Consider the following 16,411-nt stretch of genomic DNA (forward strand, 5'->3'; position numbering starts at 1 on the left):
GAGAAAATATTGTACTAGTATGACAATAACACAAGAACAATAGTATGAAGACAAATAAATAACGGCATTTCAGTAGCATAAAGTTCAAATATTACAAAAAAATAGACATTTACATTGGAATATTATGCCAAAAAAAGAAATTAATAAAGTAATTTTCCAAAAATAACATGAGGAAAAATAACCACTTGGCGCATTCGAATTTAACAGTGTCACTCTCAGGTTTTCAAAAACATTTTTTTAGTTGACGACTATTCCAAAAATATGCATATTTAAGTAAGTGTTATGTGGTTTTATTGTAAATTAAGCATTTCTGAGCATTAAAACGGCTCCATGAAGTAAAATACAAATATAAGGCAGGCAGAAGACGTATTGAAGGATGTGACATGCAGTATTATAGACTGGCCACTAGGTGTCAGTAGTGCATTCATGAGACGTATTAACGAGACAACCATGATAAACAAGGGATGACTGTACACCTTTATGACTATGATGACTGTACACCTTTATTATGATGACTGTACACCTTTATGACTGTGACTGTACACCTTTATTATGATGACTGTACACCTTTATGATTATGATGACTGTACACCATTATGACTATGACTGTACACCTTTATGATTGTGATGACTGTACACCTTTATGATTATGATGACTGTACATTATGACTATGACTGTACACCTTTATGATTGTGATGACTGTACACCTTTATGATTATGATGACTGTACACCTTTATGACTGATACTGTACACCTTTATGACTGTGATGACTGTACACTTTTGTGATTATGATGACTGTACACCTTTATGACTGATTACTGTACACCTTTATGATTATGATGACTGTACCTTTATGACTGTGATGACTACACCTCTATGATTGTGATGACTGTACACCTTTGGATTGTGATGACTGTACACCTTTATGACAGTGATGACTGTACACCTTTATGGTTGTGATGACTGTGCACCTTTATGATTGTGATGACTACACCTTTATGATTGTGATGACTACACCTTTATGACTGTGATGACTGTACACCTTTATGATTGTGATGACTGTACACCTTTATGACAGTGATGACTGTACACCTTTATGGTTGTGATGACTGTGCACCTTTATGACTCCACCTTTATGATTGTGATGACTACACCTTTATGACTGTGATGACTGTACACCTTTATGATTGTGATGACTGTGCACCTTTATGACTCCACCTTTATGATTGTGATGACTACACCTTTGACTGTGATGACTGTACACCTTTATGACTGATGACTGTACACCTTTATGACTGTGATGACTGTACACCTTTATGGTTGTGATGACTGCACCTTTATGACTCCACCTTTATGATTGTGATGACTACACCTTTATGATTGTGATGACTGTACACCTTAATGATTGTGATGACTGTACACCTTTATGACTGTACACCTTAATGATTGTGATGACTGTACACATTTATGACTGTACACCTTAATGATTGTGATGACTACACCTTTGATTGTGATGACTGTACACCTTTATAACTGTACATCATAACTCTATAAATGACATCATCGATCTACCGTACGGACTCCAATGGTGAAGATGACATCATAGATCTACTGTACGAACTCCAATGGTGAAGATGATGACGACATCATAGATCTACCGTACGAACTCCAATGGTGATGATGACATCATAGATCTACTGTACGAACTCCAATGGTGATGATGACATCATAGATCTACCGTACGGACTCCAATGGTGATGATGACATCATAGATCTACCGTACGGACTCCAATGGTGAAGATGACATCATAGATCTACCGTACGAACTCCAATGGTGATGATGACATCATAGATCTACCGTGCGGACTCCAATGGTGATGATGACATCATAGATCTACCGTACGGACTCCAATGGTGATGATGACATCATAGATCTACTGTACGGACTCCAATGGTGATGATGACATCAGTCCAGCTCCACAATCAAGCAGCGCAGAGCAGAAGACATTTGAATCGTCTCACATTTTTTCCTCCAGCTCCAAAGGCTGTGGCTCCAGGTGATGGTGGAGATCTTCTGGATAGATGAGTGATGAGTCGTGAGGAGGTCCAGTCGGCTTGGAGCAGTCACTTGTTAAGAGAAACAACTCGGTATCTGAGGAACTGATGACTGATCCTTCTGCTGACAGGACTTGGATTTTTGGTTTGAACATGCGTAGATGTGAGAACATTTCCTTCGGAGGGTCCGCATCCTGAAGATCAGGCAGATCATCAATGAAAAGTGGTTCTGCATCCCGTGGTGCAGTCTCTAGGGGACCAGAATCGGGTGCTTCATCAGGAGGGTCAACCTTCACAGAAGGAAGCTGGTTCTCGTGGCTTACAATTGCTGTGTCATTGCTAAGAACTTGAACCTGAACCTGCTGAAGCAGTTCATCATCTTGGATCTCAACAGACAATTCTTTGTGAAGATGCTCTAATTTAGAGTCTTCAGGTTTTTCGTTGGATTTCTGCGTTTGACTTTGGAAGCTCTCTAATGTGTCCTGGATGAAGTTCTCGGAGTTCTCAACTTCTGGTTCCAAATGCTCAGTTTTCAGTGGCAGTTCAGTCTCCAGTGTGCATGGACCTTCTGCTTCTTCGGGAGAATCTCCCCTCTCAGGGAGCGGCTTCTGATCCTGCTCCTCACTTGACTGGTTCACAGTTGGTTCTCTGGTTTGATCCTGATGCTCCTTACCATCTTTATCTTCAGACATCTTATCTTGGATCTTGGCCTCAAACCCTACATCGAGCTGTTCTGATTTGGAATCGTCTTCTGGTTTTTCTCCAGATTGCTGTGTTTGACTTTGATGGATCTCCAATGTGTCCTGTACAACGTTGTAGATGTTACCACCAGGTGGATCCACATCCTGAGGATCGGTTCGATTCTCAATGAGTAGTGGGTCTGCATCCTGTAGCCCAGTCTCTAGTGGACCAGGACAAGGTGTTCTTTTAGGAGGGTCTACCTTCACTGAAGGAAGCTGGTTGTCATGGTGCTCACTCCCATGGATTACAACGGTTGAAGATTCTCTTCCTGCTTTGATGCAAAGAACCTGATCTTCCTCTCCAATCACACACTGAGCCTGTTCTTCATCTTCCTCAGAACTCTTCACGTGGATCTCAACAGCCAAGCCTTCATTAAGATGGTCTGATGTCGAATCTTCTTCCAGTTTTTCATTGGAATGCTGTGTTGTAATCTGGTGGATGAAGCTCTGCATGTCATCAGAAGGTGGTTCCACATGTGGTTCTTCAGAAGAATCAACCCTCACAGAAGGAAGATCTCTTCCTCTTTTATCTCCAAGAACCTGATTATCATCTTCAACCACCTGCGGAAGAAGTTCATCCTCTTCTTCAGATATCATATCTTTGATCTTGTCCTCAAATTCCTCCTTAAGCTGCTCTGATTCGGATTTGAAGACTTTTTCATCGTCCTGGTTTTCCTTGGTCTGCTGTGTCATCTGGTTGTGGAAACACTTCTCATGGTGCTCCACTGTGGCCTGCACAAAGCTCTGGATGCTTCCAGCAGGTTGTTCATCATCTCGGAGAGCAGGAGCATCATCACGGTGCTGTGACTCTACTTCCTGTATCCCAGTTGCCATTGGGTGAGGGGAATGTGGTTCTTCAGAAGAATCAACCCTCACAGAAGGAAGATCTCTTCCTCTTTGATCTCCAAGAACCTGATTATCATCTTCATCCACCTCTTCTTCAGATATCTTATCTTTGGTCTTGTCCTCCAACTCTTCCTTAAGCTGCTCTGGTTCGGATTTGAAGGCTTTGTCATTTTCCTGGTTGTGGACCCACTCCTCATGGTGCTCCACTGTGGCCTGCACAAAGCTCTGGATGTTTCCAGCAGGTTGTTCATCATCTCGGAGAGCAGGAACATCATGGTGCTGTGACTCTACTTCCTGTATCCCAGTTGTACTGGAGGTGTGTGGTTTTTCAGAGAGATCTACCCTCACGGAAGGATGCTCCTGTCCTGCTGTATGTCTGAGAACCTGATTATCATCTTCATCCACCTGCTGAAGAAGTTCATCCTCTTCTTCAGATATCTTATCTTTGGTCTTGTCCTCCAACTCTTCCTGCTCTGGTTCGGATTTGAAGACTTTTTCGTTTTCCTGGTTTTCACTGGTCTGCTGTGTCATCTGGTTGTGGAAACACTCCTCATGGTTCTCCACTGTGGCCTGCACAAAGCTCTGGATGTTTCCAGCAAGTTCTCCAACATCCCACAGAGCAGGAACATCCTCAGCATGCAGTGGTTCTTCATCCTGTTGTCCAGTCTCCGGTGGACATGGACCTTGGGGCTCTACTCCGACCAAATCGATTGAAGATTCTCCTGCTTCATCACCAGGAAGTCCATACTCTTCTCCGTCGGCCTGCTGAGTCTGTTCATCTTCATCTGCAACCATGTTGACCTCTGAACTCTTTTCCTGGATTTCATCACATTGCAGTGTCTCCACCTGTGTCTCCAATGTGTCCTTCACAACGCTATGAATGTTCTGGACAGATGCTTCCACATCTCCAAGAATATGAAGAGACATTTGTGGTGGCTCCATGTCCTCCAGTCTAGTCCCAGGTCCAGGAGGACTTAGCGGTTCTTTGGGTGAGTCTCCCTTCATCGGATGAAGCTGGGTTTGATGTTCCTCTTTCAAATGACTCACAATTTTAGGTTCTCTTTTCGTTTCGTCACCAAGAACGTGATCCTCCTCTCCATCGGCGTGTTCATCTTCCTCGGACATCTTATCTTCAATCTTGGCCTCCAAACCTTCAACAAGTTCTGAGTTTTGGATGCTTGGTTGCAGCGTGGTTTGACCTGAGACCTCGTATGCTTCCAACATGTCCTTCACACAAATATGGATGTTCTCAAAAGGTGGTTCTACATCCTCAAGAACAGGTACAATATTCATGTGTACTGTTTGTGGTTCCTGCAGTCCAATCTCCAGAGGACCAGGATCATCTGGGTATTTAGGAGCTTCTACTTCCACAGAGGGATGTTCTTTGCCCTCGTAGCTTAATGTTTCAGGTTCAACCTCTGTTTCATCACAAGGAACATGAGCCTCTTCTCCATCGGCTTGTTCAAACATCTCAAATTCCATCACTGTTTCTCCTTTCTCCTCAAATTGCTCTGATTTGGAGTCTTTGCAGATTTCTTGGTTTTCGTTGGGTTGACTGTGGAGAATCTCCTCATGGACCTCCAGTGTGTCTTGCACAAAGATGGCTTCAGAAGGTGGCCCATCGATGTATAGAAGGTCTGCTTCCTCCACCCTAGACCCTGTGGAAGTAGGAACCTTTAGCTCTTTGGGAGGGTCTCCACTGACAGAGACCTGTTCCCTCTGTGGCTTCCTTTCATTGTTTGCAAACGTTGGAAGTTCTCTTTCTGGTTCTTTGACAAGATGGACCTGGTCCTCCTCACCATCTGCATGCTGAGCTCTTTCAGCTTCGTATATTTTATCTTCATCTTCAGCCTCCAAGTCATCAAGATGGTTTGTTTGAGGGTTTTCATTTTGCTGGTTCCCTTCGGATAGATTTGTTTGTTTCTGGAGAAACTCCTCATGGGAGTCCACTTTGTCCCACACAAAGGTCTGACTAGGTGGTTTCGCATCTTCAAGAATAGGAAGATCATCAACATGCGGCAACTGTGCATCCTCCTGTACAGTCACTAGAGTGCTGGGATTTTGTAGCGCCAACTCCAGTAAAAGAACCTTCTGTTGGTCGTCGTTAGCATGACTCACAATTGTCGGTTCTCTTCTAGTTTCATCCCTGAGAACCTGATTGTCCTGAACATCTACCTGATGAGCATGTTCATCAAGTTTCTCAGACTCCAACTCTTCATCAAGCTGGTCTGCTTTGCTTTCTTGGTTTTCTTTGGACAGTGGTCTTGTTTGACTTTGGAGGAACTCTTTATGGACTTCCAGCAAGTCCTGAGCTGAGCTTTGGATGTTGGGAGTAGGTGATTCCACATCCTCAAGAACAGGAAGCTCATCGACATCAACATGCTCAGTGGGTTCCATGGAAGGAAGCTTCTTCTCCTTTTCATTGTTCGCATTACTTGCAATTGTAGGTTCTCTTGTTTCATCACAGAGGACCTTCTCTTCATGGTCGACCTGCTGAGTCTGTTCATCAACTTTCTCGGCAAGATCATCGGCATGCAGCAACTCCGCATCATTCAGTTCCGTCTCCGGTGGACTTGCTCCTTGCGGGTCTTCCGTGACGAAACGAAGTTGGTTCTCATGACGTGCATCCTCACAGTTTACAATTATTGGAAGTTCGCAGATAACCTGATCCTCTACTTGACTTCCATCAGCCTGCTCAAGATGTTCTTCATCTTCCTCAGACATCTTATCTTCGGACTCTAGCTTGTCTGCCTCTAAGTCTTCATCATTTCCATGGTTTTCATCACACTGCATTGTTTGACTTTGAAGAAACTCCTCATGGGCATCCAAGGAGTTCTGCACAAAGCTGTGGATGTTCTCAGCAGATGATTCCTCACAAGATGTGTCTGACACGAGGGAAGACTGAAGCTCACCTGAAAGGAAACAAAATTCATTCATTCATTTTCAAACGCTTTTTCCTCACGAGGTTCGCGGGGGAGGCGGGGGTGCTGGAGCCTATCCCAGCTGTCTTCAGGCGAGAGGCGGGATAAACCCTGGACTGGTGGCCAGCCAATCACAGGGCACATATAGACAAACAACCATTCACACTCACATTCATACCTATGGACAATTTGGAGTCGCCAATTAACCTAGCATGTTTTTTGGAATGTGGGAGGAAACCAGAGTACCCGGCAAGAAAACCCGCACATGCAAACTCCACACAGAGATGGCCGAGGGTGGAATTGAACCCTGGTCTCCTGACCGCCGTGCCACTCCCAACAAAAAAAACAAAAATGTGCAAAAATAGTTGCAATTTTTCCCATAGGAAATAATCTAAATCTGTTCCAGACACCCAAAAATGTTACCAAAAAATACATTTTATTGAGAAAATATGTAATAAGAATGGAAATATTTATAAATAATGGATTGAACTTATTAAAATTAAATAATTAAATTCAATAATTTCTCACATTTATCAAAATCTCACCTCTCTCCGCTTCCTCTTTAAGACGTAGTTTCCTCTGGGCTTTCTTTTTCAGTAACGCCAAAGCATCCAAGCTGTCCCGGATTTTCTTCCTATCCTGGTTGTCCCACTGCTCCCTCTCCTTGCGCTCCCCCTCCAGGCCGCCAAGCGCCCAAGCCTCAGCGCAGGCTCTATCCCTGGGGAAGACCGGCCTGTCGTCCAGGAAGGTGAGCTGCTTGAGGCGGATGATGAGGGTCTTCCTGTAGTTGGGGATTCTGGTCACCACTTTGTTGCCCATCAGATTCAGAACACGTAATTCCGGCATGGCCTCAAAGACCGGAAGAATGTCTGGCTCGTGGAGGAGGTTGTGGGACAGATCCAAAACTGTGATGGCCACACACTGGCTCAGATGTTGAATGTCATCCACAACCTCCAATTTGTTATGTGAGATCTGCAGGGTGCTGAGTTGAGGCAGGCAGGAGATGTTCTCGATGGTGTTGATGTAGTTGTTGGAGACATTCAGGGAGCAGAGCTTCTGCAGCGGGGCCAGGTTCTCCAGCTTCTGGATCAGGTTCTGCTGCAGGAATAGGCAGCGGAGGTTAATCTGAGCGTCCAGGTTCTCGATACGTTGCAAGCCGTTGCTCTCCAGCCACAAACACTTGAGACCGGTGTACTCCTCCAAGTTCTCAATGGTGGAGAAACCCTTGAAGTGAAGGTAGAGCGTGTCATTCAGATATGGCGTAGAATACAGTTTGTTCTGCTTGCAGTGGTCCTTTAAGAACTTCTTTGTCATTCTTGGCCCGGTTTTTTGTTTTTTTTCTTGACATTGACTTTTTACAAAGGTTGTCTCTGCCTCGCCGCAACCACTCAATGAAATCCGCGTGGACGCTGCTTTTTCCATAGCGTCCCTGAACTCAGCAATGCTAACGTGAAGTTAAGCTAACTTGTAGCCTGACGTCCGCTACAATCCTTCTAAAGGCGTTTTCCGACGAAAGAAAAAGTGCCAATTAAAGCTATAAGGCGGTGTTCTGTTCGGTTATACTCACACTGGCGTCACCAGAAGTGCAGCTTTATCACGAAACGGAAGAAAAGCGGCGAGCGGGACGTCACATCGCTAACAGGCGCGCACGTCCTTTGAACGTCGTGGTGACGTGTCTGTGTCACGCGCCCGTAGTGACGTCACTCGCTGTGGTCCACAGTTGGCCTCGTGCAGGCGGGTGGAGGGACCCAACCGCCGGCCTCCATCATCACAACGAGTACCATGAAAGTCACGCCAGGAGAGTACCTGCTGTGGTGTGCCCTTAGAGCCCTCGTCCGCCTTCGTCGGTACGCCATTACACTTTTAAGATTTTTATTAAAAAATATATTGAACTTATTGTTATTTAACTTCAACACTTTGTATTGCAGGGCTGTTATTAACCACCGGCACCTTTTCTTGAAAGGTACAGTTTGGAAAACACACAACAGATCACTCACTTAAGTAGAATGCTCACCTCCGCCAAGTCCTTTCAAGGAAAACTGCACTTATTTAGAATTATATGAAACATGAACACAGGTGTTAATCTTTGATGTATTCTAAAGATACCAAAACAGATAAAAAAGACAGCTAAGAATGCATGTAATGGGGCGCATAATTAACCAAGTTATCCAGAATTTTCTATGCCGCTTATCGTCATTAGAGTCGCGGGGGTATGCTGGAGCCTATTCCAGCTGTCTTTGGCCAAAAGGCGGTCACCAGCCAATCACAGGGCACATACAGACAAACAACCATTCACACTCACATTCATACCTATTGACAATTTGGAGTCGCTAATTAACCTAGCATGTTTTGAGTACCCGGAGAACTACACACAAAGATGCCCAAGTGGAGATTGGTCTTCCCGATCTGACTGTGTGGCCGACATGCTAACCATTCGACCACTGTGCAGCTAACAACATTATTATTATGTTACTATTACTATTGTTACGCCGAAGAACTACGTGACTGGCGTAGTGACACCTAGCTACACCGCACTCGGCTAGCTACTAGCGTCACAAGCTCACATTGCATCAGATCTTTACTGAAAGCTAACGCTACATAATGGAGCTGCTACTGTTTTTATTTTCGAGTTTGAATAAGTTAATGCTAGGTGTAGCGTTTCTTTATGTTTAGCAATGTGAACTCAATACCCCCAGGAAGGAAGTTCCAGTAATGCTTAAGATTACCATAATACTTATTATTACATCTACATTACCATGAATCTGATACTGCATGGTCACAGCATGGATAAAAAAAAACATAAAATTAACTAATTCAATACAAAAGATGTATTCATATATTTTTAAAAAACCCGAAAGCGTGAGAAGCAAAAAGGTGATAACACAACTTTTAGAGCAGTTTTAAGCAATATACAGTAAAGTCTCGCTATATTGATATTCTCGGGAGTCGGAAAAAATATCGATATAACCGGACTATCCATATATCCAATCCTGCGCCGAACTGCATTAAAAGTGGGCGGATCTTTGATATGGCATGTAATTTTCTCCTTGAGTTCATGGATTGCATATCTAGCATGCTTTTGTACTACAATACATTTTGTACTACAGTAAATAAAAATAAACTTACGCTGTAGTGATTACCGGTTACCGGGACATAATTCAGCCCGGAACATAATCACCCCGGAACTATCGATAGGGAAGGTGTTGCCACCCGGAGGGGTAGGCGCAAGGGACGGGTGTTTTCCGCTGTGTGTGCTGCACTCTGGTGGTGGAAGTGTGAAAAAATAAAGTTGACGCCTTTTTGGTATTGAAATCCTTAAGCAAAGATTGATTTAAGCTGCTTTTGTATCGATATAAGCAGACCAAATTGGCTGGCGGGAGATGAAAAGGGCATCGTAGTAACCGGATTATCATAATAACCGTGTATCGTACTAACGGAGCTAATTATATCATAAAAGACTAGAAATTTGCCGGGAAATGAAAATAGTATTGTAATAAGTAGTAATTCGTTTTAACCGATATCGATATAACGAGACTTTACTGTAAATGGCCGCAATGTGAAAAATGTAAATAGTTCATGGTGTTATATTTGTAAATAAATGTATATTTGGCTGTAAACCCTTTTTGTGTTGTCTACATTATGGTATAGTTTAGATATTTCCGCTGTCGCAAAAGCTAAATATTTGTCTATGCTTGAAATTTTTTTTTTCCAGAGAAAGCTGTTTTTTTTTAGTTGGCAACTGATATTTCCCATGTTCTACTGATTACTAAAGAACAGAAACAGGTAGAAACAAACTTTTTTTTCCCAATGAAAGATTCTAATCTTTCTTTTGGTAGGTTCCAGGTTTATAAAGCCATGGAGCACAATATTTCATGTTGCGCTGAAATATCAGTCAAAACAATCCCAACAATTGGGATTGAACGAGTTAACAGCAGGCTTTGTAGGTGGAATAAGTGTTTCCCATTTGGTGCATTCAGGAGCGGCCTCTTTTTTTTAGCTCTTTGTGTATCTTTAGAATGAAAGGAGAAAGACATATGTGTTCATGTGTCACATAAGCATTGTCAATAATGAGCAAAAGTGCAAAAAAAAGTCAATTTTTTCCTGTAATTGGCATTTTCACCAAATTGTACATCTCAGTAGACAAAACAGAACTTAATTGAAAGCTACTTTGTGGAGGCAGTAATAAAGTCATTTTGTGATTATTAAAGCCATAAATCCATAATGAAATGCTACTTTGGCTTACTTGCAACATGGAAAGTTGTCAAAAAGATCCATTTAAAATGTAATGAATGTGTGAATTAAATTGCAGCTAGAAAGTGGAGGTATACAGTCAGAGGACGCCCTTGAGCATGAACTCAAGCTCCTGACAAAAAGACCACTTTGATTGGCCCGCTAGGAACAGGAATCACAACAGCTGGAATTAGCATCTAAGCTAGCTAGAGTCATAGAACACCTTGCTACTTAACGCAGGACTCAAAACATCTGAGACAGTTTGTCATCTGTCAGTCATATCATTTCAACTGTAACTCTTCTTCTGCTTCAGGAGAACATGGTGAGTGCTAAAAGGATTTTTTTCTCCCTCCAAGCAGGAAGTCGGGTTCACTAAATTTAATTTTTCAAGCGGCAGTATTGGTACGGGAGCCAAATATGTTGCGGTCTCTTGATTATGTTATTCAATTGTAAATTAAATTAAATTAATTAAATACACATATTTAAAAAATTTGCTTCCGGCGGCCGCAACGGATTCAGCGTGAGCCCGGTGTAACAATTATCGAGCCTCACTCTCTTTCTTAAAATTAAGTGACACTTAGAATTCTATCAATTGTTCGGAATAGATTGTTGAATAATCACATTTTTTAGCCGTTGAGCCAAAGTAAGGTGCAGTACATATCTGCCACCAGCAGAGGCACTGTTTATCCAATTACTATTTCAACTACGTTCGTCTGTAATCAAAACCAGACTTCAGAGCATTCTCATTAGAACCTTCTCTGTTCGCATTAGAACCCGTAAAGCAGGAGTCTCAAACTCAATTTACTTGGGGGCCACTGGAGCTAGGGTCTGGGTGAGACTGGGCCGCATCAGGTTTTCCAAAAAAAAAAAACACATTTATTAAAAACAGAAAAATGAATAAACTTTGCTTTGGTTCCAATTTTCTACAATAAAAGCTCTGATAAAACATTCCACTGTTCTCAAATATCTTACTTTTTATTTTTCTACACAAAATAAGATGAAAAATAAACAAATCAAGAATAAAGAAAATCAATCAGTAATAAATAAATATAATAATAATAATGAAACGGCAAATAATAAAAACTTAAGAAACCACATATAGTTGGTGGGTAGACAAATTATTTTTTTCACATTAAAATGAACAAAGCATTATTAGAGCCCTGTAGACATGACAAAACACGACTATAGTCACATTTATATTCTTTTTATTTACAACATATTGCGCAACTGCAGGGTCTTGAGACACATGCTAACTCGCAAACTAGAGAGCTAGCGACCTAAACGGTAACCTTGAAGTTATTTCCTTTAAACTTAAATAGCCAAAAACTTACCACTTCCACACGGATAGGGAGGATAACTATTAACAGTTATTTAACCTTTAACATGAACATTAATCAAACGTAATAATTTTTTCTGGGTACATGATACCATACAGCATCCATATCAAACATTAAACTTTCATATCAAGGCCGGGGCCTCAAACTAGTGTCCTGCGGGCCACATTTGGCCCGCGGGGCGCATGTTTGAGACCCCTGCCGTAAAGCAAACTTTATCCAGCGCCAATCCCAAAAATATAAACCATAAGTTTTACAGCTGTCTGGCAGAAGTCGGCCTGGAAGGATGTAGGAAGTCTTTCAAAGTAGTTTTCCGTAACTCCTAAGAAGAGTTGTTATCCCCACTTCCACAGCGCGAGTGTATCTCTATCCATGTGGGCCAAGCTGGCGTTCAGATCGGCAATGCCTGCTGGGAGCTCTACTGCCTGGAACATGGCATCCAGCCAGACGGACAGATGCCCAGCTCAAAAGCGTACGGAGGTGACGGCTCCTCCAACACCTTCTTCAGTGAAACCGGATCCGGGAAACATGTCCCCAGAGCGGTTTTTGTAGACCTGGAGCCCACCGTCATCGGTAAACGCAAATTGTCAAATCAGTGCAGCTTTGTGGACGTCATATTCATAGGCATGATTTTTTTTCCTCTTAGATGAGGTACGCACCGGAACGTATCGGAAGCTCTTCCATCCCAATCAGCTGATCACCGGCAAGGAGGATGCGGCCAACAACTACGCCCGCGGACACTACACCATCGGCAAGGAGATCATTGAGCTGGTGGCGGATAAGATTCACAAACTGGTGAGCAGCTGCGATTGCGGTGTCATCTTTTTATTATATTCAAATTCGGAATTTGAAGGATCTTGCTCGGGAAGTTGAAAACAAAACATGGAAAAAAACTGCAACCCTCGGCCGACATATGGCTCATTAAGCGTCTTAATCTGTCAATTTTCTTCACGAGGGTCGCTGGAGCCTATCCCAGCTGCCTTCGGGCGAGAGGTGGGGTACACCTTGGACTGGTCGCGAGCCAATCACAGGGCACATATAGACAAACAACCATTCACACTCACATTCATACCTATGGACAATTTGGAGTCGCTAATTAACCTAGCATGTTTTTGGAATGTGGGAGGAAACCGGAGTACCCGGAGAAAACCCACGCATGCACGGGGAGAACATGCAAACTCCACACAGAGATGGCCCGAGGGTGGAATTGAACCCTGGTCTCCTAGCTGTGAGGTCTACACGCTAACCACTCGACAGCCGTGCCGCCGTGATTTGCAATTATATTTTTCAATTATCATATGTCTTGGAAATAATTCCAATGGCGTCCGAAGCTTCAGACTCTGCTTTCCAACGATATGAGTTCCATCCATCCATTTTTCCTCCGCTTATCCGGGTCCGGGTCGCGGGGGCAGCAGTCTTAGTAGGGAACCCTAGACTTCCTGGTGTCCAGCCACCAAGGCGTTCCCCAGGCCAGCTATGAGACATAATCCCTCCAGCGTGTACTCGGTCTACCCCAGGAGCCTTTTCCCGGCTGGGCAGGGCAGGCCCGGAACACCTCACCAGGGAGGCGTCCGGGAGGCATCCCGGACTAGATGCCCGAGCCACCTCAACTGACTCCTCTTGATGTGGAGAAGCGGCTCTACTTTTAGCCCCTCCTGGATCACTGAGCTCCTCACCCTATCTCTTAGAGTGAGTCCAGCTACCCTACGGAGGAAACTCATTTCAGCCGCCTGTATTCGCGATTTCATTCTTTCGGTCATGACCCAAAGCTCATGACCATGGCTGAAATTATAAAATTATAATCACAGAAACCGAAAAGGGAACGTACCATAGCCCAGATGGACAGGAATGGGGGCCAATAATGGTGGCATCCATCTTCCACCGCTTCTCCGAGGTCTGGTCGCCGGGGCCGCTGCCTAAGTAGGGAAGACTTCTGTCTCTCGGGTTCCATCCAGGGTGATCCATCCATCTCCTCCCAGTGGATCCCAGGCTTGTTAAGAGACAGTCATTGACTCTGTCCTACTGGTTGGAGGTGTTCCGAACACTTCCCCAGGTAGGGATCCTGACCAGATGACCCAGATCTGGCAGCGGTTGTACTTCGAGTTTCACCCGGATGAGAGTCCTTTTAGACTTACGTCTAAGAGAGGACATAGAAATCATTATCTCTAAATGTGTGAGTGTGCATGGTGTGTTGACATAGTCACCAGTTAACCACAAATCATTACCATACGTAATCATAAAAACATTTAGTTTTTCCCTTTGTCCCCAGGCTGACTTGTGCTCCGGTCTTCAGGGATTCCTGGTGTTCCACAGCTTCGGCGGTGGCACCGGTTCCGGTTTCACCTCCCTGTTGATGGAGCGTCTCTCTGTCGACTACGGCAAAAAATCCAAGTTGGAGTTCTCCATTTACCCGGCTCCCCGGGTTTCTACGGCGGTGGTCGAGCCGTACAACGCAATCCTGACCACACACACCACCCTGGAGCACTCGGACTGCGCCTTCATGGTGGACAACGAGGCTATCTACGACATCTGCCACAGGAACCTGGACATCGAACGCCCCACGTACACTAACCTGAACAGGCTAATCAGTCAGATCGTGTCCTCCATCACCGCCTCGCTTCGCTTCGACGGCGCCCTCAACGTGGATCTGACGGAGTTCCAGACCAACCTGGTGCCCTATCCCCGCATCCACTTCCCTCTAGCCACGTACGCCCCCGTCATCTCCGCCGAGAAGGCGTACCACGAGCAGCTCTCGGTGGGTGAAATCACCAACTCCTGCTTCGAGCCGGCCAACCAGATGGTAAAGTGCGACCCCCGCCACGGAAAGTACATGGCGTGCTGCCTCTTGTACCGTGGCGACGTGGTGCCGAAAGACGTCAACGCCGCCATCAACACCATCAAACATAGACGCACCATCCAATTTGTGGACTGGTGCCCCACCGGCTTCAAGGTTGGCATCAACTACCAGCCGCCCACCGTGGTCCCCGGTGGGGACCTGGCCAAAGTCCAGAGAGCCGTCTGCATGCTCAGCAACACCACCGCCATCGCCGAGGCTTGGGCCCGCCTGGACCACAAGTTTGACCTCATGTACTCCAAACGCGCCTTCGTGCACTGGTATGTGGGTGAGGGCATGGAGGAGGGGGAGTTCACCGAGGCCAGGGAGGACATGGCTGCCCTGGAGAAGGACTATGAGGAGGTTGGCGCCGACTCCATCGACGACGCGGGTGAAGAAGCATGACATTTTGAAAAGGAGATGAAAAATTAATGGACAACATTTTTGTCTCGTTTTAAATGAAATGAACGCTTGTCTTTAAAAAGCATTGCTGCCATGTTAGCTTCATAATCAAGCATTACGGCTAAAATATTAGTTGAAAAATGAAATGATGTGACTTGGCAGGAATGTATAGTTTCACCCACGCGACCTTGTAAGGACATTTATTCCGAATGCATAGTTTCCTTGCATGGAAAACGAAAATAAACCTGGAAGAATAATTACAATCTTTATGAAAAGAAAAGGCTGCATGGTGGTCGAGTGGTTAGACCATGTTGGCCACGCAGTCAGGACATTGGAAGACCTGAGTTTGAATCTCCACTTGAGCATCTCTGGAGTTTGCATGTTCTCCCACAAACATGCATGCTAGGTTAATTGGCGACTCCAAATTGTCCATAGGTATGAATCTTGAGTGTGAATGGTTGTTTGTCTATATGTGGCCTGTGATTGGCTGGCCACCGGTCCAGGGTGTACCCCGCCTCTCGTCCGAAGACAGTTGGGATAGGTTCCAGCACCCCCGCTACCCTCGTGAGGAAAAATCGGTAGAAAATTAATGAATGAATGAATGAATGAAAAATTTTGCAAAAGTATGAATCTTGAGTGTGAATGGTTGTTTGTCTATATGTGCCCTGTGATTGGCTGGCCCCCAGTTGAGGGTGTACCGCAGCATACCCCTGCTATGTATAGATGGATGGATTAAAAGAAAAACAACCTAAAACATGCTTGATTTTCAATTAAAACTGAGCTTAATTCAATTATCCAAATATTTCATAAACCAATATCCCAAGATTATTTAGAACACATAATAGTGGTATTTCTAAGTATTTCATAAAAACTGCTTGAGGGTGTGCATTCCAATGTGGTTGTGCTTTGCACACCAATAAGAGACAGGAAATGACAGAAGTTTCCTGTTCAAAGTCTTGTACCGCTTCCAGGTGGGCACCATACATGCAAATAAGACCATTGCTTGCATGGCAGTACTGGTTGGTGCAAGAGAGACACCCAAAGGCTA

The 16,411-nt window shown here is 44.3% G+C and overlaps 2 protein-coding genes across 2 annotated transcripts; one reads left to right on the forward strand and one right to left on the reverse strand.

Annotated features, from left to right (window-relative positions):
- Positions 1–1,936: 1,936 nt before the first annotated feature.
- Positions 1,937–8,223, reverse strand: LOC131109433 (uncharacterized). The gene is given in 2 exon segments (XM_058061424.2): positions 1,937–6,555; positions 7,110–8,223. Coding segments are annotated over 2 exon segments (5,496 nt in total). The 5' UTR covers positions 7,987–8,223.
- LOC131109443 (tubulin alpha-1B chain-like) lies at positions 8,041–15,634 on the forward strand. The gene is made up of 5 exons (XM_058061467.2): positions 8,041–8,411; positions 8,493–8,527; positions 12,482–12,701; positions 12,775–12,923; positions 14,398–15,634. Exons 3-5 carry the CDS (start codon positions 12,584–12,586, stop codon positions 15,364–15,366), a joined length of 1,236 nt encoding a protein of 411 aa, XP_057917450.2. The 5' UTR covers positions 8,041–8,411; positions 8,493–8,527; positions 12,482–12,583; the 3' UTR covers positions 15,367–15,634.
- The last annotated feature ends 777 nt before the right edge of the window (positions 15,635–16,411 follow it).

Source organism: Doryrhamphus excisus, linkage group LG23 (genome assembly GCF_037039965.1).
Source record: "Doryrhamphus excisus strain RoL-2023G ecotype Guam linkage group LG23, RoL_Dexc_Guam_v1.1, whole genome shotgun sequence".
Lineage (NCBI taxonomy): Eukaryota > Metazoa > Chordata > Actinopteri > Syngnathiformes > Syngnathidae > Doryrhamphus > Doryrhamphus excisus.

What these genes read in the sequence shown, in the direction of transcription:
- LOC131109443 (XM_058061467.2), top strand. Translation starts at nt 12,584, where the DNA reads ATGCCCAGCTCAAAAGCGTACGGAGGTGACGGCTCCTCCAACACCTTC. An exon ending in CCTGGAGCCCACCGTCATCG is followed by an intron (nt 12,702 to 12,774) that starts GTAAACGCAAAT and finishes TTTTCCTCTTAG; the next exon opens with ATGAGGTACGCACCGGAACG. An exon ending in CGGATAAGATTCACAAACTG is followed by an intron (nt 12,924 to 14,397) that starts GTGAGCAGCTGC and finishes CTTTGTCCCCAG; the next exon opens with GCTGACTTGTGCTCCGGTCT.